Consider the following 19,631-nt stretch of genomic DNA (forward strand, 5'->3'; position numbering starts at 1 on the left):
GTCACATGGGCGCCTCGTGCGCGAGGAGCGGCTTGCTTACGGAAACAGGAAAGCGAAAAGGGAAGTGGCAGCCTTCTTCTTCCTTCCATTCAATTCCCGGATGGACCGGCCCCTCCGGCCCACAACGCCTCCTGCGTACCCGAGCGAGCCGCGGTGGCACGCCTCCCAACAACCACCGCAGCACGAGATCGAGGCCGTCGAGCGCCGATCCGACGGGCGCCGTCGTCTACGGCGGGCCGTAGTGGCGGCTGGTCGGCAGGGCGTATTCATACGTGGCCGGAGACGGCGACGAGGCCGGCAAGAGAGAGAGAGGGTGGGACCACGCAGCGCAGGGTCAAGCACTCAACTGACGGGTGGGGGCAGTTTGGTCATTTGGCTGGAAGAGAGGAAAAAATCTGGCTTGTGCAGTGGAGAGAGGGAAGAGGAGGGGAGGGGACAGGGCATGGTCGGTGCGTCGTGCGTGTCAGGACGCTGCTGGCCAAGATCTGGCTGTGCATCGCTGGGCGTGAGATCCAAGGCGCCCGCCTCGGGAACAAAGCTGCCATTTTTAATTGCGCCTACAAAACGGCAGATCTTTCGTCGAACGCCTTATTTTTCCTTTTCTTTTGCATCGATTTTCCATTCGCTGATAAGGTCGTTTGCATTTTCGTGATTTCAGCGGAGTTTTCCTACTTTTTTCGCAACAATTTGCTGTGTCAGGAATTTAGGATAATTCTGCACGTGAGCAACAAAAGGCATCTACGTGAAATTGTGGTCCGCCGCGATGGTTTGGTTTTGTGGATAAGAAAATCATGCTTACTCCTTTTGTGTTTTTACGCGTGGTGTTTGCGCGTGGAGGATTAGATGCTTGTGTCATGAACTTATCAAGAGGAGCCTCGAATAGGCAAATTTTAGCCACGAATTTGTTTGGCGGTTCTTGTTGATTCACGTGTACATACAAGGTTTCACGATGAGGAAGGTATACCGTATAATAAACTAAAGTCTACATTAAAAGATCTTATAACGCTAGTCCCAAATTATAGGTTTATTTTAACTTTTTAGATTAATAGATTCTGATACGCATCTAAATATGTATTATGTCTAGATGCATAATAAAATGTATGGATCTAGAAAATTCGAAATGATGTACGGAGGGAGTACTACGTAGGAGATTGGGTTATCGAAAACGGGACCATGAGCTAGCTGCAAATCGAGTTGTTTGGATTAGATAGAAATTTCTGTTAGCTCTAGATTAAATGGGGGCGTAAAGGTGACCGGAACTCACCAATTAAGGCCTCCTATAACAAAGGTAGGGTACATCCTTGATGGCTTTTATCTAAGCTCAAATGAGGACAATAGATCATGCATAAAATGCACAAGAAAATAATTTACTTGGTTACAGCGATAGTGGTCGACCACAAGGTCTGCATCACCATTGCTCCTCCGATTGGAGACAGGGAAAGCATAGGTGAAACCGAAACACACAAAAAGATCGTGAAGCCTGAAGGTGAGCAAGGCAATGTTTGAAAATGGAGATAGCTTATGCAACCGAGAAAAACGGGGGGAGGATATTTCCGAGCCCTCACAAAGTTTCCCGTCGAACATCTCCAGGCTATGAAGTCAGATACGAGTGGTGGATGTGCATGTGCTGCCAGCAACAACGAAGTCGTGACGGCCCGAACGGCAGAACCGATGATATTTTTCCCCACGTACAGAACACATTTGTTTAGCGAAGAGGCGGTGAGCAGGGAGAGAGAGAGAGAGAAATATAATATAAAATGAATAAATAAATAAAAACGGCAGGAAAAAAAAAGCAGGCAGCAGCTAAAAAAAGATGGGCAGGGGGCACGAGAGACGTGGTCCACCTGCCCACCCGGCGCCAACTCGGCGGTTGGTATATTTGTGGTGGCCGGGGCGGGGTCAGCACTGCATTGCCGCCTCCTTCCTTCCTTCCTTCCCACCAGCCTCAAGAAAAGGGCCGAGGCGAGGCAAGGCAAAGGCCAAGCCGTCCCCTCCCTCCTCCCTCCCCGTTGCTTCAGTTCGTCCACTCCCCGTTCCCCCATATCTAATCCTGGACCGACCGACCTGCAAGCAGCAGCGAGAGGAGAGGAGGGAGATATATACATAGCCAAGGAGGGGAGACTCTTTCGAGACGACCAGGAAGGAGGAGGAGGATGCCTTCCAGAGCGATGAACCGGCTGTTCGTCGAGTCGTCGTCGTCGTCCTCCGGCAGCGGCGGATGCAGGGAGGCCGCGCCGGCCGCGGCGGTGCTCTGCGCCCCGAGGCCGCGCAGGGCCCAGGTCCATCCTTGCAGCGCCGACCTCATCCTTGGCCCGCCGCCCTTCCTGCTCAGCAGCAAGAAGGTACTGGGTCAAATCCACACCAACCAACCCCTGTTCTTCCTCCTACCTTGCAAAAAAATCGCTTCTTTTCCCCCTTCGTGCTCGTGTTCTCTTGCAAAGATCTCATCTTTCCCTCTGTTGTTATCGCAGAGCAAGGAGGGAGGCAAGACCAAGTCAGCGGAGGCGGAGGTGGACGGCGATGAGGACGGGGGCTGGGCGCTGTTCGGCGGGTCGCCGCCGGCGCGCGCGGACAACCCGCTCGTGCACGACCCCCACTTCCTGCTCAACCAGCGCCACCCCGTGGACTCGTCGCCGTTGGAGCTCGGGATTTTTGACCACCAGAGCCGCAGCAACTACAGCCACCACCGCCCCACGTATATTAGCAGCAGCAGCAGTAACAGCAGCAGCAGCAGTTTTGCCCCGTCGTTCGCGCCGACCGTGAGGATCCAGGGGTTCGACGTCGCCGCGTGCCGGAGCTCCCACAGCAACGGCGGCGGCCGCGTGCTGTCCGCCCGCGCCTGAGCGCGAGGCGGTGACGGAGGAGCTCCGGTAAGCCGGGGCGCCGCCGGACCCAGGGGGGAAGACCTCGAATCTTGTACAGTTTTCGCCGGCAGACCGTCTTGTTCGTTAGCTTACTACTACGCTACGTGTGTTTTGTGGTATATACAGCAACGGTTTTTATTAACAGCAGATCAGTCAGAATAGGGAGCCGCGAGAGAGATCTCGCTAAGAAGAAGAGTAGATTGATGATCACCGATACACAGCAGGGAGGGTCAAAGGGAGAGAGAGATGAATTTTTTTTCTTATATTTTTTTTTCCTCAGCAAGGTTTTCTCGTCTTGTGTTGTAAACTAGCATCCTCTTGTTCGTCCTGTAGATATCAATCAGTTCGTGTTCTAGTTGAGGAGTCCGTTCCTGGGATGGTGATGAAAAAAAGATGCTTTTGCTTGCTTAAGCAAGCCGTGAAGCTACCTCCGCCATGTAAACCATGGTTGTATGTATAAAGAAACCGTGTACATAACATGATGAATATGTAATCAAGAATTCCGCATCCATCATCTCTGAGCTGTTCGTATCTCCTTCCTTTTTTGTTCTTGTCTAAAAAAATCCTCTCATGTTCGTGCCATGCCAAGCTCCATGATGATGATTCTGAGGGAGAGGAAAGAAATGGTGGGTGGGTGGCTGCACTGGCCGTCCGTCCCACGGGAAATACGGGATCCGGCTGGCGGGTGGCGGAGCAAGCAAAGTCGTTCCGTCCTGGACATGCTGAGCTGTTCCGGCCTCCAATCCAACTGAGACCTCCCTGTACTCCGCAGTGTACGAGTGGTAACAGCCAGTGGGATTGGGAAGGAAATCAAAACCAGCGAGCGGCCGGCAAGTCGGCAACCCCCCGTCGCCGGTCGCCGCTGCCCGCACGCGCCGTTGACTGACCGCCTCGCCGATCCCATCCGAGGAGGAGGGAGTGGCGTGGCGGCCTCGGCTTCGACGGAGCTCCATCCATCCGTCCACCGGCGGACGGTGACCCGCTCCCGGCCCGCGACGCGCACGCAACCACGTCGCGCCGGCCGCGTCGCCGTCGGGGCGGCGCGGCGCGCACACGCGGACGGATGGCACCAGCACACCGGAGCGTGCGTGGTGGTGGGGAGCCCCGGCCCAACCGCAACCGCCTTTCCTTTCCCCGCGCTACGCCTATGATTCACCGCGCGCGAGCGGCCGATCACGTGCCGGCTCGCTCCGGGGCGCGGAAACCCCAAGCGTCGCTGTCGGCGCGGGGTGGGTCGGGTCCCTCCACCCGGGATGCGCGACGATTCGCGGGATCCGAGGGTCGCATCCGCCGCGCCCGCGGACGAAGCTTCCCAGGAAGAAAGCTGCCTCGTGCTGGAGTGAAGCCGGGCGCGGGCGGCAAGGCAAAGGCAGAGGCGACGCCGGGTGACGGTGACGGCCGCCTCTCGGCCTCTGTGTGTGTGTGTGACAAAATCAACCAAGCTAGTCGTCTGGGCTTGCTTTGCTTGTCTCTACCTGGTCGCCTTGTTCTTTGTTGTTGGTTTACCATCATGTTCTTGTCTGTCTGTAGCGCTAGTTTTTCCTACTCCTACCAGGTGTTTCGTTTTCTTTACTCTAAGGTTAGTGAGTTTCCAAACTGTGATTTTACTTACCTCTACACTATGTCAGCAGTATGTGTCTGCAACTTTTTTTTCTCCTCAGGGTGTTTTAAAAGAGTCACATCGGATGTTCGGATGCTAATTAGGAGGACTAAATATAAGATAATTACAAAACTAATTGCACAGATGAAGTCTAATTCGAATCTATTAAGGCTAATTAATCCATCATTAGAAAATGATTACTGCAGCACAACATTGTCAAATCATGGACTAATTAGACTTAATAGATTTGTCTCGCGAATAGGATCCACCTGTGCAATTAGTTTTGTAATTAGACTATGTTTAATACTCCTAATTAGTACCAACATCCGATGTGACAGGTGGCTAAAGTTTAGCCGGGTATCCACCTAAGGAAGAGACAAATATAAATTTCGGACAAAATCTAATCTGACAGTACAGAATCTATCATATGGATTACAGCAGTCGTACTGAACTGTTCAAGTATTCAAAGGTTGGGCCGGGGTGTCAACAGCTACGATTATCCCCATTAGTTTGACCAGGCCATGAGGGGGGCTTGACTACACAATTTTGTCGCCGATGATTCAAAAGGGAGGAAATAAAGGTGAGTTTGTGCTCGCGTGCACACTTGGGCCTTGTCCCACTAGTGCGCTGGACGGATGCATCCCCTGCTTCCGCTGTCCCCGATCCCTGTCCCCGTCGCCTCCCATTTCCTGATTTTCTTTTTCTCTAGTATTCGGCAGGCGAGAAACGAGGGCGTTCCAGGCAGGGACCAGGATGTAGCCAGATAGGTTATCCATCGCAATTAAGTGCGGTGTGGCTGATAAATGATTGATGCTATCCTCCAGACCTAATGTTACTGTACCAGGATCTCATCAATGATTTTCCCCCTTTTGTTGTGCGTGTGAAAAGAAGATGGGTTCATGCACTGAAAACCTTGTCCTAGCTAGACACGATCACTAAAGATTATGCTAACTCTTTTTTTCCAAAAAAGGGGACTGTACTACAAACTCTGCTACTAATAATTTCCTTGTTAGTAACCCTAAAAAATGGACGGTAAGTTCAATTTCAGCTGAAAGCCTAATTCTACTTTGCCAATATGCGATCGCGTATTTCAGAAGTAACGCTGGCTCAGTTGAAGGTTAAAAATATTCTCCTTGTGTGTCTATCAATTAAGTTAAAGTTCGAATTCAATTTAAGGCAAGTAAAGCTGAAGATTTGAAGCTCAAATACGATTACCAGGATTTGGACTTTGACATGTCGCCGGCGTTCCCTACCTCAACGTCCACACAACTGCTCCGTCATCGTCCCTGTCAGCATTGAACTGCTACCTGTGTCATCATATAAGCAAAGCGTCTTCAAATAATATCTTATCATGCAAGAAATTGGTTGGAGGTAGCAATGCTGCTTCTATCTTGACTTTGACCTGCTTATTTATAAAGCAAATGAAACAAACACTAAGGGTGCGTTTGGTTGCGAGGACGAAGTGGGACGGGACGGGACGATCCCACTTCGTCCCGCGTTTGGTTGGAGGACAGGTGGGACGGGGACATCCCTACGAGGGAATATACCCTCCAGATGCGGGGATGCCCCCGTCCCACCAAAACGAGCGGACGGGGGCATCCCACTTCGCCCCCGTCACGCGCCGTCTGTCCACGCGGGCAGGATAATTGGTGAAATACCGTCGCGGGTGGGCGCAGGCGAGCGCCGGCGGGCGCGGGCGGCGGCCGGCGGGCGAGCGGGCGGCGGCCGGCGGGCGAGCGGGCGCGGGCGGGCGAGCGGGCGGCGGCCGGCGGGCGAGCGGGCGCGGCCGGCGGGCGAGCGGGCGCGGGCGGGCGCGGGCGGCGGCCGGCGGGCGAGCGGGCGCGAGCGGCGGCTGGCGAGCGGGCGCGGGCGGCGGCCGGCGGGCGAGCGGGCGCGGCCGGCGGGCGCGGGCGGGCACCGGCGAGCGGGCGCGTCCGGCGGCCGGCGGGCGCGAGCTCCACCGCGGCCGGCCGGTGGAGGAAGAAAATACCTGTTAGTATGACAGGTGGGTCCCACGAACGGTGTTAACAGGAGAAGAAAACGGTGCTTGTCCCGTCTATAGCGATCTCTCCAACCAAACAAAAAATAGGATCATCCCATCCCATTCAACCAAACAAGAAATGGGATCATCCCATCCCGAAAAACTGGAACGGGACCGTCCCGTTCTACATTGTCTCCCAACCAAACGCACCCTAAGCTTATCACTTTGGATTGGAACTTCACATAGAAATTGCCTGCTTATCCAACCAGCCTACATAAACATACGATGTACTGAGGCGCATGCAGTGCAGCATCCAAATAAGGCAGCATCCACTAAGCTCAGAATCGCCACGTCTGGGCTGGCAAATGGCAATGGCAGGTGGAATTTCATGTGGGACTTGTCAAATGCAGTCAAGCACAGCTCAGATGATCTGGTTGCCAGCATCTTTAGCGTGCCTGGAATTGCCACGTGGGCGACCAGAGGAAGAGCGATTCACCTAAAGCGAAAACGAAATGGAATTGCTTTGTACAAGGGGAAAGAACAAAGCAAGAAACGAGCCCACTTGTGAAAGACAAGACACGTCCTTCGGAATTCCACTACCAATTGCAGCATAATTCCTGAGGGGCCACTTGTGTACTACTAGTACTAGTATATAAATTCCGTAGTGTGACACTGAGAGCGATATCCATAGACAACAAGCATATCAAATAAGAAGTAGATCCAAATTCTCTAATCAGGGGAGTTCAGTCATAATTTACGGGGTCAGAACGTCCAAGTTCAGATATATAAAAGTCAAGATTATTGTATGCAGAAGAAAATGTTTGAAATTGGTTATTTTCATTATTGCCAGCTATTCTAGTCGATTAAAACTGACTTTTCGCAGATAAATAAATAACATATAATAAAATAGAGTTGTCCTATACTCCTGTGTCATACGGAATTTATAGAATATATTGTTTTTGCCTGAAAAGCAACAAGAATTTCATAGTATGTTAAGATTCCACGAGTGAAGGCATGAAAAATTGGGGTAACTCAGCTGTCAGAAATCAGCAAAGATTGCAATCACTGAGCAATGAAAAAACTGGAGTAAAATTATGTACTAGCCATTAGCCAAAGGAAGCAAAAGCTGAAGGCCCGGTAAGCTACTCAGAAAATGGGCTTTCTAGCTCACTTGGATTTCGTCAAACCATCTAGCTAAACCATGTGGGCAGTGGGCCTCAGGAAATGGGCTTTCTAGCCCACTGGATTTGTTAGTAGCTTTGTTGATTAATTCAGGCCATGGCATAAATATATCAGGAGCAACAGGACTGCAACAAGTCCACAACTGCTAATGGTCTTCTTTCATAGGGAAACAGTTATGTGATTCATCTTGGTATATCCCACGTTAAAATCCCAGCACGTGTGTTCGTTCAAAAAAAATCCCAGCACGTGTTAATACTTGATTTTAATGTGAAGAACAAATCTGACAGAAAAAACCTACTTTTTTAATGTGAAGAACAAATCTGACAGAAAAAACCTACTTTTCACCGGAGGAAATAAAACCCCACTACTATCTCCACATACAGGTTGCGGCCATGCCGTTGCTCCTTAAAGGAAAAGAAGAATGAAAATTGGTCAAGGTTCAAGAAGGATGGCTGCAACTGGATGGAAAGGGGACTGGATAACATAGAGCATTTATGGCATCATTCATGCACACGACCAACAAACGAACAACCCGTCAAAAACAGGCGCCGAGCATGTCTAGCTAGCCTACGCAGCACGCACCGGTTCTTGATTTGTACCAACCAAAGTAGATATCTTAAACAGCAAGCAAGGCAGTCACTAATTTTTCCAAGTGCAGCTTTATTCCGGACCCAGATTGGAAAAATGAGGAGAAAGATGCCAAGGCACTCTACTCATCACCACAGAAGTCTTGTAGCAGAATGCTGCATAGGCTGCACCTACCAAGTCATCACTAAATCGTCAATACGAGTTTTGACAGAGCTCATCCAAGTACGTCTTTTCTAATCCCTGACATTGACAACAGGCACTAACCAGGACAATTACCATGGCAGAACTCACAATGGAATTATAGTAAGTAGCTAACAGCACTATAATTATGGCGTTTATTATTTCTTAAACCACTGGCCATGCCACACGTAGTAAGAAAAGACTACAAACTTGGAAAGTTGAACCAACTCTAGAAGCAGCTTAGTTGCCAAGACTTAGATTCCAAATTGTGCACATGGTCAAAGATCTTGTCCCATCAAGCGTTGGCTGTCAATCCCTTCGAGGAATCCATATGCTGGTGGTACATTCCACATGCCACCATCACAAAGAGCTTTCCCCCAAGGCCCCAACCGATACTGCTCGACAAAGAACAGTCAAGTCCACGGTGCAGTTCAGCACGAAAAACTACCAAGTTGCAAAAGAACACCTCAGCTCTGATAATTTTTCCAACTATAGCTGCTCACGGTATTGAAAATTCCAAGTCAATACTGTTGGCTGCCACTTTTGGGCCGTTACACACTGTTCCAAGATCCCGTCTTCTTACGTATTGGCAATGAAAATAGAAACTTGCCTAAATGAACCTCTAAGTACCAACAAGTAGGAAAGCGAAGGTCAGAACACATGATAGGCAGCTGTGTAGGGTTTTAGAGACAATTAGAATTTCAATTTCAGAGCTGTAGTAGATATGTCTATATGCATTGAGACACAATTGTTATTGATTTTTTTTAGAAAAATTGCACTCAGATGATAACAGAAACTGAGGCATTAGAACTCCAAAATTCCAGTATAGTGCAATGAGCCAATGACAACTGTTAAAGTAACACAATTAACTCTTTTCCCTTTCAAACTGCTATTGTTTGTGTTTACAAATTAAGAATTCCAGGCGAGTTTAGGTGCAACTCCACACTTACTCACGAGTGACGACAACTGCTGATCAAGAAAAGTGACCGTGCCCTCCCACGTAGCCACGTTCCCAGCTTATGTAAAGCACATCACAAGATTCACGGCCGCAGTGTTGAAGGAAGACCTTGGCAAGTGAAGCGAATGATAATAGCATCTGACTTCAACAGCACGCAAGGAGAAATCCGTTTGTCGCACGAGCATCCTGTCTATCCCAGAAGATGTTCATACTGGTCTTTGAAAAAAGAGAGAGCTCACGTTCGTACTCCATCATCACAAGCCAGGCACCAACGGCTGCAAGGAAGTAACAGCCTGGTATCATGCTTGGCCCCTCGCAGCACGCCTATAAAAGCCAAGTTATGGAGAACAGAACAAAAGGTCGGCCAGAGCAAGACTCCATACCTTGAAGATGGCTGAACCTCAGCACACGAGCAGCAATGGAGCTGCTCACAGTGATGCGGACTCTGAATATGCATCAGAGAAAATGCCACCAAAGAGGTTACAGAGATTTGATTCACTGCATATGGAGGCTGGAAAGATTCCTGGTGGATCAACACATGCAGCCAAGGTATGATCTCCAGTAACTCTTGTTCAATTAGACAACAATTCTTCCATTGCTTGAAGTTGCATAACTGCATGGACATATTTTAATTCTCATCAGTTTAAGCAAAAAATTTCAAAGTAAATTTCACATAAAGATACCATTGTGCACAAAACAATCCAGATCATATATATCTAGTTTTGTAAAGCACGGTTCTGCTACAACCTAAAATAACAATTGAATTATCATATCAGTCACCATCTTATGTGAAGGAACTAAGCATATCACTGTAACAGCTACTTTCATCTAAGGATTGCATGATTAAACGCATATGATTCACATTTTTGTGGCAAACACAATCTGATTCAAAGTTTGCACTTTAATACTGAAGGTTGGCTGGGCAACCACACTACATTTGGCATTCCAAAGCATAGGTGTGGTTTATGGCGACATGGGTACTTCTCCTCTCTATGTTTTCTCCAGCACCTTTACAAACGGGATTAACAACACAGATGACCTTCTTGGAGTCATGTCTCTAATTATCTACACTGTGATTCTCCTTCCCTTGATAAAATATTGTTTCATTGTCCTGCGAGCTAACGACAATGGTGATGGTAAGTAAATATGCTCCATATGACCATAAGTTTTCTCAACACAACTTCTAGTCAGTGCTTTAAAGGCGACAAGGAAGGCGAGCTGTGTACGCCTTATCGCCTAGGCATCAATGCGGACCTGTTTCCCAAGGCGAGCTGTGTCCGCCCGCCTAGGCAAAAAGAGTTTTTAATAACTTAAGAAGAAAATGTTTTTTTACAACTTAGAAGCAATGTCTTCCTTAAAGAGAATGTTAAAAAAATAGAAAAGAATGGTCACAAAGGGCGACAGGAGTGAAAATTTGATAAATCAACTAGACCTGAAGTCTCCCACCACATTGGTTTCGACTGCAGTATATTTTATTTTTTGATTCTGAAAAAAAAAACACAATAGGGTTACCTTTACTGAGGATTATTGAACATAAGGATATATACGTATGTATAGAGACTGTAGTAGCTTTTAACAATATATTTCAAAATCATTAAAATGCTACGTCTGAAAGCATTAAGCACATAATTTGCTAAGAGAAATTAAAAACCACAAAAGTCAAATATTATTATTTGTTTCATGGGACAGTTGACATGTATTATCAATTTATGATATTGTAGGAGGAACATTTGCACTTTATTCATTGATATCACGGTATGCTAGGATTAGCTTGATACCTAATCAGCAGGCTGAAGATGCAATGGTCTCTCGGTATAAGTTGGAATCCCCCACAAATCGTATCAAGAGGGCTCATTGGATCAAGAACAAGATGGAAAACAGTCCAAAATTTAAGGTCATGCTTTTCCTAGTGACAGTCCTGGCAACATCCATGGTGATTGGTGATGGTGTTCTAACCCCATGTATCTCAGGTCAGTTCAATCTCCTTTCTGGTTTTGCTCATATCTGATAAGAAATATTGCATACATCGGATAGTCGAAACACATGTTGATTCTTCAAATAAATAAATCATGATATCACTTTTATGAACTGATTCGACACGCACTCACTCATGCTAAAAACACCCGCTGAGTTCAAATATGAAAGAGGAAAACTGTCAATCAGAATAACAAAACAGAGAGCTATCCTGCTAATCTGCCAGGCATTTTCATTTGCCACTATAATATATTTATAAGGAAAAAACCCACAAGTATTTCTTTTGCAGTGCTTAGTGCAGTTGGAGGGATCAAGCAAAAAGCAACAACATTGACTCAAGGTACACCAATCTATGCATCATACCAACGAGAGTTACAGAAGTTTAAATAAAATTACTATTTACGATGAAAACATCTGACATTTTTTACCAATCAACAGGACAGATTGCTGGCATCACAATAGCCATTTTGATTGTCCTCTTTCTTGTTCAGCGGTTTGGCACAGACAAAGTTGGTTACACATTTGCCCCTATAATCTTGACATGGTTCATCTTGATTGCTGGTATTGGAGTTTATAATTTGAGCAAACATGATACCAGTGTTTTGAAAGCATTCAATCCAAAATATATTGTGGACTATTTCAAAAGAAATGGAAAGCAGGGATGGATTTCTCTTGGAGGGGTTATTTTATGCATTACAGGTACTTTTGCTCCCAGAGTATGTAACGGAGCTCCGAAATATACCTGGGTCTCTATGATATCAGTATTTTGCTAGCAACAAAATATGTACAATCTTTATCAACTTTTTTGTAATGTGGGTTACATTTTTATAAAACAGGAACGGAGGCGATGTTTGCCGACCTTGGTCACTTCAATGTTAGAGCCGTTCAGGTAATTGAGCACATTTCCCAATTCTGAGCCTTTAATTTTCTGAATGCATGCACCCACTGACTGACCCGTGGAGGAAAGATTCTGGAAAGCTGTGCTTGTGGAGAAACTCCTTGAGTGTATGGAGAAAATAGTCCTAAAAAGCAAAAGATATTTTTCATCTTCTAAAAGAGATAGTTTGAAGCTTAAACTTCAAAAATTGCTTTCTGTGTTGCTTCAACTAGGCATTTATGATAAAGTTTTATTGCACTACAGATTGGTTTTTCAGTAGTTCTGTTCCCTTCAGTACTGCTAGCATACATTGGACAAGCTGCATATCTTCGTATCCACCCAGAAAATGTTGCAAATACATTCTACAAATCAATTCCAGGTATGAACATATAATAATCAACTAAAGAATGACATGGATTATCAATTGAAAGATTAAATCTAATGTAAACTCATGAATTTTGTTGTCAGGTCCATTATATTGGCCAACATTTGTGGTGGCTGTAGCTGCTGCTATAATTGCAAGTCAAGCTATGATATCTGGTGCCTTTGCAATCATAGCTCAGTCCCAAGTTCTAGGTTGCTTTCCACGAGTTCGTGTGACCCACACGTCAACAAAGTATGAAGGACAAGTCTACATCCCAGAGATCAACTACGCGTTGATGATTTTATGTGTAGCTGTTACAGCTATTTTCCAAACAACAGAAAAGATCGGCAATGCATATGGTAAATTCTCAACTCTAGATAAATATCCCTCCCAAGTCCCAACCCAAGACATTAACTAAGAAAAAAACATAATACAGTACCTGAACAATCGTTTTAATTATATTAAATTACTTGAAGTTATTTAAAGTCACATGGACTTCATCAATACTAAAAAGCTGCAGTAAAGTTGTTCCCAACTTGATAAGCGCACTCATGTCTGCCTAGATTGCAAACAAGTTGGATGAATAAGTTACTTTACTCCTCGAAGAACATTACTTCTCTGGATGTTAAATAATTGAAATAACCTTACAAGCTTTAAGTAAGCACTCTTACCCACACAGGATTCGAATGGAAGATTGTATCAAAGAAGTAAAATGTTGTTGTAGGAATTCTCAAAATAAAGACGAATTTGGAACCATTGAGTCTTCCTGTATATTCCCCAATTTAGAACTTCCTATAAAATGATCTGACTGAATGAAAAAAGTTTATTGAATCTTCCCAAAATTCTTATTCCATAAGGACTATTTTTTTATTTGTGCCAAAATAACTCTTTAAAGGTAGTGAAATCGGCTCATAAGCACCCGGTGGCACTAATATGTTATCACCACAAGAATCTCAAGAAAGAAGAACAAATGAAACCATCATAGCCAACATTGTGGAGATTGTTAGTGATCTATAGCTCATAAGTAAGCTTGTCTTAGTGTATGGATGGAGACAATTTGATTAAATCTAAAAGAATAGTGGAATTTTCAGTGGCATGGTGATCTGTCGGCTTTTTGTTAGAGCAAGTAGGGTCATAATCTGCTAGCTTATCCTGGTAAAATAAGATACCATACAACAATGATCCACATCCGTAAATGCATCATCTTATTCCATCCATGAATTATCAGTTACATCTTATATGATCAGATATTCATACCATCATCACATTATGCAGGTATTGCTGTTGTTTTTGTGATGTTTATAACAACGCTTCTAGTCACTTTAGTAATGGTTATGATATGGAAGACAAGTCTGTTATGGATCGCACTCTTTCCAGTAATATTTGGTGGAGCAGAGCTCATATACTTATCCTCGGCATTCTACAAGTTTACTCAAGGTGGCTACTTGCCGCTAGTTTTTGCAGCGATCTTAATGTTTATAATGGCCACATGGCACTATGTCCATGTTCATCGGTACAATTATGAGCTCCAAAACAAGGTGTCAAGTAACTATGTGGCAGAGTTGGCGTCAAGGCGAAATCTGGCTAGGTTGCCAGGAATAGGGTTTTTGTACTCTGAGCTTGTGCAAGGCATCCCACCCATACTTCCTCACTTGGTCGAAAAAGTACCTTCCATTCATACAGTTCTTGTGATTATCTCAATAAAGTACTTACCTATCAGCAAAATAGAAACAAGTGAGCGGTTCCTATTCCGATATGTGGAGCCAACAGATTACAGGGTATTCCGATGTGTGGTGCGTTATGGATACAATGATAAAGTAGAAGATCCAAGAGAATTCGAGGGATTACTAATTGAACATTTGAAACAATTCATCCATGAAGAATCGTTCTACAGCCAAGGAGGAGATCATCTAACAGAAGAATCAGGAGACGCGATAGAGCCTTATGCTGGAGTTCAAGAGGCAAGATTGTCCAAAAGTTTTTCAGATAGAATTGCAACCTTCCCGCCAAATGGAAGCATTGATGAGATCCAAACAATACAGAGAGAGATGGAGGATGGTGTTGTCCATATGCTAGGAGAAACTAACGTGGTGGCAGAGCCAAATGCAGATTTCTTTAAGAAGATAATAGTTGACTACGCCTACAATTTCATGAGGAAGAACTTCAGGCAACCAGAGAAGATAACTTGTATCCCTCATAACAGACTGTTGCGGGTGGGAATGACATACGAGATCTAGAGCAATGCTAGACTTGGTAAAATACCACAATTTGATCAAAACACCCAGACAGACAGTTAGATACTGAGAGCAGAGTATATCTTTTTCAGTATAAAGCAAGGAAAGACAAATGCTAAAGTGATACAGGCAAGTAACCAGCCTACCGGAGTGAAGTTAAAAGGGATCGAAGGTTCTATGCTTACAGATGGAGAAACTAGAAGAAAGCATGCATAGTAGTTATGCTTCTAGTGTTATTGATCAATTGTCTTCTTTTGAAAAAGTATGCATAGTAGTTATGCTTCTAGTGTTATTGATCAATTGTCTTCTTTTGAAAAACTAGTGTAAAGTGCATACCTAAATATTGTAGCATACTGCCACATAGTAAAATGGAGAATAACTGGTTCTTTTTTTAGTATAAAAAATCCATAACAATATACTCCTAGAGGTTGTATGTGGTGTTACATTGTTACTTCGTTAGTCCTAGAAACAGATGTGGGTAAATTCTTCCTAAACCAGAGGGCCCAACTTGCTTCTAAAAGTTGATGTGGACAAAAACACGCATCAGCTATTGCCACTGATTCGAGGCTAATAATCAGCAAGCAAGGAGGAAATTAATTATACCAACAGGACTAAACCGTCCTCACAACTCCCGATCGAGCACAAACAAACATTATCACGGTGATAAAACAGAGCATCGAAACGGGCATTTCATCAAACAGTTGAAGGGGAACGGGCGAGAGAAGCCGGAAAACCACGAAATTTGACGAGAATGTACCTTGGCATCCCATCCCAGTCTGATTCACTTGCTCGAGCGAACCATTGCTGCCTCGACCGGTACCCAATCCGGTACTTCGTTTCTGCGATTCAGCAGAGTGCGTGCCCCCAGCGGATGGTGTCAGAGTTCGGGGGGCGAAAAGGAAATTGAAACGTGGGAAAAGCCGCGGTGAGAGACAAACGAGCTGACCAGCGGTGATCAGAGAAATCTGCGTCACTGCGTGAGGCTTCACCGAGACATCGGAGGTGATCGCCGCCGGTTGCCGCGGAAGCGAGGTGGAGAGAGAAATTTCAAACTCGAGTCGCGCCTGCGGAAAAGCAACCGCGCGGCGGGCTGCAGGGGGTCACGGGCTCCTTCAAGCACATTGATGTGGGCTTGTCCCGGCCGGAGGAAAACCACGTACATGGGGGCCCAATAAAAACGTTGTTACTCGGCGTCCGCGCCTTCCGGCCTCTCTCATGTGGGCCATGGGCCCGGAGTTAACTACGGTTCCTTCTCTCTCTCTCTCTCTCTTGGAGTCAACTACTGCAGTTTCCCCTTGTTATGCAAAGATTATGTAGTCGTAGACTCGTAGTCCTTCCGTGTAATTTCTGCTTGACCTTCCATGAATTTTTTTTGCTTGACATCATAATACGCGGTAGCGGCACGGCAACGTCGGCAAGTATAAAATGCTCATGTAGATTCTCACGGTCCTTGATCTCCGTGTCCAGAAATAATGAACAAGTGAACAGCACAGCATTGACTCCGACAGTCAATCGGACAGATGGGAGCCGGTTCGGACTTGAGACCGACATGCGTGAGATGCATCGTCTGTTCGTGGCAAGTCAGTCGGATTCCACCTCTTTGTTTGTTTCGTCGGACCGGGAGACCATGGAGCCACGTTGGGCAGACAGCCGCATCTAGCTGCGCACAGCGTGCATGCCTACAGATACAAGTATTCCTACAAAATTGGGCAGCTGATGCATTCAGATTTGTTGCTCTGCTTTGTTTAATACAGTACATTTTTTTTTGTTTAGTGCTGAATTGATGACCCCAGACTCGAGAGTTTGTGCCGCATTCGAGTGTGGATTAGGTCGAGCAGCTGCTGTCATGGTACACATAATTAGCAGATAAAGCTGCATTAAGCCATTAAGGCAGGCAGGCATGCAGGGGCAGTGGCACAGCTGGTGAGGGGTTTTGTATAGAACTAGACCTGATCATTGCCCAGTGCTGTACATGGTGCAGCGCTGCCGTGCACCAAACGACCGCGCTGTGCTGTCAGGCGGCCCATCTTCCCTTGGCATTGCTTTCCAGTTTCTTTAGGTGCGAGAAGCAGCTGTAAAGCACACTCGACCGAGTGTCGGGGAAGGACTCGCCAACGACGGCACTAGTGCATCGGCCCGTCTCAATTATCCTTTCGAGTGATTAAAGGGAGAGGGTTATCCATTATCCACATCAAGTGATGACACATGTCCTCCGTGATTGGGGGTTCCATGCATGGAAAGATTGAGCAGCTTCGAGCTTGTCTCTTGCTCTGCACAGCTTCACTCGCAGTTCCGGAATGCGCGCCACGTGGCACTCCAGCTGAAATTGCTAGGAAAATATTCAGAAACTTTCACATGGATGATGGATCGGAGTTCTCAGCTCTGAAGCCTAGCTGGATAGTCACTGGCACTTGCCGAGCTATTACGTGTCGACATGAACATATATCTATTAATATTAGCTGTATTATTACACACTGTATTAGTATTACGTGCACGTCGCGTTTAAATTGCTAATAATCAATTCGTTAACTAGCCTGCTAGCCACTGCAACAAGGATAGCTTTATTTGACATGGTGATCGCTAGCTAGCTCCCCACCCACCAAACAAATGAAATCCAGACGATGGCTTCTTGCATTTCCAGTAGTAGCAGTACCACACCATGTGAGACGACGAACTGGCTCGATCGAGTCATCGATGTGCAATTTTGATGGTTGTTACATTACGCAGCAGCCTGAAGCTGTTGCCTTCAGTACGTACTTGCTTGTCTCAAAGATTAGCAAAGAACCAAAGAAAGATAGTACGGAAAAGACACCATACAGATCATGCGTGTCCGGATGATGATGAACAAGACACTGAAAGTGGCAAAACCACCGTATACTAAACATACTTTATTCCTTATCTACATACCATATTGTTACAAGGAACGAACATACGTAAAGAACAAAGATGGAGGGGGAAAAAAAGGATGCGCAGCTTGCATTGTATCTGTAGTCGTTGTCCCAGCAACCAAAACCATGGGGACTCAACATCTTCGTTCCTTCATCACATTACAATACGTACATACACACACATGCAAAACATAGGCACGTACTACTAAAAGTAAACAGTATATGTACACATGCATTGCGCCGCTGTACATCATCCATTCCTTGCATGCTCGCCAAGCAAGCCACCCATCCAAAGTTCTTCGATCCGTGCCGCGGGCGAGCCCGTGGTGGATGTTGTTGATGATCATCAAGATCAACTCGATCGATCGATCACACGACCATACAACTTGATGATCAGGCGGCGGACTCCTGCATGTAGGGGAGCAGCGCGACGGTGTTCTGGCGGCGGAGCTGCTCGTAGAAGCGGCGGATGAACTCCTCCGCCTCGTCGTCCACGGCCTCGCTCCCGCCGGTGGCAGCACCTTCGTCATCGGACGAGTAGTTGGACACCCGCACCGAGAATGCCCCGCTGCCGCTGGCGCCGCCCAGCTGCAGCGCGGGCGACGCGCAGCATGACTCCTCCAGCTCCCCCGGCGCGAGCTCCCGCAGCAGGAGCCCCGGCGACGACGGCGCTGGCGATGCGGCCGCGTAGTACTCGATCCTGGCGAGTGGCGCGGGCGATGCGTCGGCGTCGGCGAGGGGGAAGCCGCCGTAGCGACGATCGTCGTCCTCGGCGACGGCGCCGAGGCAGGGGAAGTAGGCGAGGTGGTGGCGCCTGCTGGCGGAGGCCGGGTCCGGGCTGTTGCTGCAGGAGAACTCGTACTCGCGGCGGCGCAGCGCGTTGCTGCCGCTGCCGTGCCCGTGCCCGTGGCCGTTGTGGTGGGAGAGGAGTGCGGCGACGGTGCGGGATACGGCCCTGTTGCGGCGCTTCATGAGGAGGTGCATGCCGAGGAGGAGCTTGCGCTTGTTGGAGAGCAGGCCCTTGCGCACCATGAAGAACAGCGCGTGCAGGTAGCTCCACATCCTCTTCCCCACCGCCGGCACCGAGTGCACCTCCATTGTATTGCCGCTAGCTGTATCGGTAGCTCGATCTGTGGTCCGATGAGCAGCTGTAGGTGGTGGCAGGAGCGCCGCAGGAGGCTCGATGGCATGTACGAGTAGGAGGAGCACGTCGTGTGGGATCGGAAGACGATGGGACTACAAAGAGAGACAAGCAGCTGTTGAGGATGTGGTGGTAGGGTCGTCTTGCGTTGTGTTGGGTTGCCGTGCTGGGTGGTGGAGGTATTTATAAACCGAACCCCGGCGCGCACGGCAGGAAGAAGAAAGCTGTAGCTCGCTTAGCCTGTAAGGCAGCAGGGCGAGGCGGCCGGGCCGCGATGGTGTGGTGGTCCACGCGCCGGGGAGCGGCCGGGCGACATGCGTTTGGGTGGATGTTTCCATTTGGTTCCTGGTGTTATCGGTTGGTTGGTAGGTCTGGCGCTTTTGTTTGGCCCTGCCATAGCTTTTTCTCGCCTGCTGCTTTGCGTGCGCCACCGGTTCCGACACTTGCTTGCTGCCCCGCCCGCCGGCCGATGAGCCGTCCCGCCACATTCCATCTCGCGGCGAGCACGAGGGAGATCCTTTTTAGACACAAGACACGGAGGAAGAAAAGGCAAGCCCACTCAAAGAAATGTGAAGTTGACGACCCTGATCCGGAGCCACGGTTTCGACAGGACGCTCACGCTCGTGACTTGGACTTGTGACCAAAGTAGCATGTAAGTACTACATGGGTTCCTCTTTTAGCCCCACCGGGGGTATAGTACTGTAGATGACCAGATTAGAGGCCAACTAATCCACATACTTGTTGCAGGTGAGGTGATTATCTCCTCCCCGATAACCTTGCATTGGTCTCCCTGTCGGTCC

General features: G+C 47.4%; 3 protein-coding genes across 3 annotated transcripts; 2 read left to right on the forward strand and 1 right to left on the reverse strand.

Annotated features, from left to right (window-relative positions):
* Window positions 1–1,893: 1,893 nt before the first annotated feature.
* On the forward strand, window positions 1,894–3,378 carry LOC101765169. Its single transcript, XM_004971106.4, has 2 exons — window positions 1,894–2,342; window positions 2,472–3,378. Exons 1-2 carry the CDS (start codon window positions 2,154–2,156, stop codon window positions 2,841–2,843), a joined length of 561 nt encoding a protein of 186 aa, XP_004971163.1. The 5' UTR covers window positions 1,894–2,153; the 3' UTR covers window positions 2,844–3,378.
* A 6,247-nt stretch (window positions 3,379–9,625) lies between these two features.
* Window positions 9,626–15,094, forward strand: LOC101765574 (potassium transporter 5). The gene is made up of 9 exons (XM_004971107.3): window positions 9,626–9,902; window positions 10,267–10,489; window positions 11,075–11,323; window positions 11,617–11,667; window positions 11,766–12,026; window positions 12,164–12,216; window positions 12,469–12,583; window positions 12,673–12,927; window positions 13,844–15,094. The coding sequence occupies exons 1-9, from the start codon at window positions 9,744–9,746 to the stop codon at window positions 14,803–14,805; spliced, it is 2,328 nt and encodes a 775-aa protein (XP_004971164.1). The 5' UTR covers window positions 9,626–9,743; the 3' UTR covers window positions 14,806–15,094.
* A 2,561-nt stretch (window positions 15,095–17,655) lies between these two features.
* LOC101765987 lies at window positions 17,656–19,001 on the reverse strand. The gene has a single exon (XM_004971108.3). It carries the CDS (start codon window positions 18,786–18,788, stop codon window positions 18,084–18,086), a length of 705 nt encoding a protein of 234 aa, XP_004971165.1. The 5' UTR covers window positions 18,789–19,001; the 3' UTR covers window positions 17,656–18,083.
* Window positions 19,002–19,631: the final 630 nt, after the last annotated feature.

This window comes from Setaria italica, chromosome V (assembly GCF_000263155.2).
Source record: "Setaria italica strain Yugu1 chromosome V, Setaria_italica_v2.0, whole genome shotgun sequence".
Lineage (NCBI taxonomy): Eukaryota > Viridiplantae > Streptophyta > Magnoliopsida > Poales > Poaceae > Setaria > Setaria italica.

Bases quoted from the DNA above. Each gene is read 5' to 3' on its own strand.
- LOC101765987 (XM_004971108.3), bottom strand. From the start codon at position 18,788: ATGGAGGTGCACTCGGTGCCGGCGGTGGGGAAGAGGATGTGGAGCTAC.
- LOC101765169 (XM_004971106.4), top strand. From the start codon at position 2,154: ATGCCTTCCAGAGCGATGAACCGGCTGTTCGTCGAGTCGTCGTCGTCG. The intron at 2,343-2,471 runs GTACTGGGTCAA...TTGTTATCGCAG, and splicing joins TCCTGCTCAGCAGCAAGAAG to AGCAAGGAGGGAGGCAAGAC.
- LOC101765574 (XM_004971107.3), top strand. From the start codon at position 9,744: ATGGCTGAACCTCAGCACACGAGCAGCAATGGAGCTGCTCACAGTGAT. The intron at 12,027-12,163 runs GTACTTTTGCTC...TTTATAAAACAG, and splicing joins GGTTATTTTATGCATTACAG to GAACGGAGGCGATGTTTGCC. The intron at 12,217-12,468 runs GTAATTGAGCAC...ATTGCACTACAG, and splicing joins TCAATGTTAGAGCCGTTCAG to ATTGGTTTTTCAGTAGTTCT.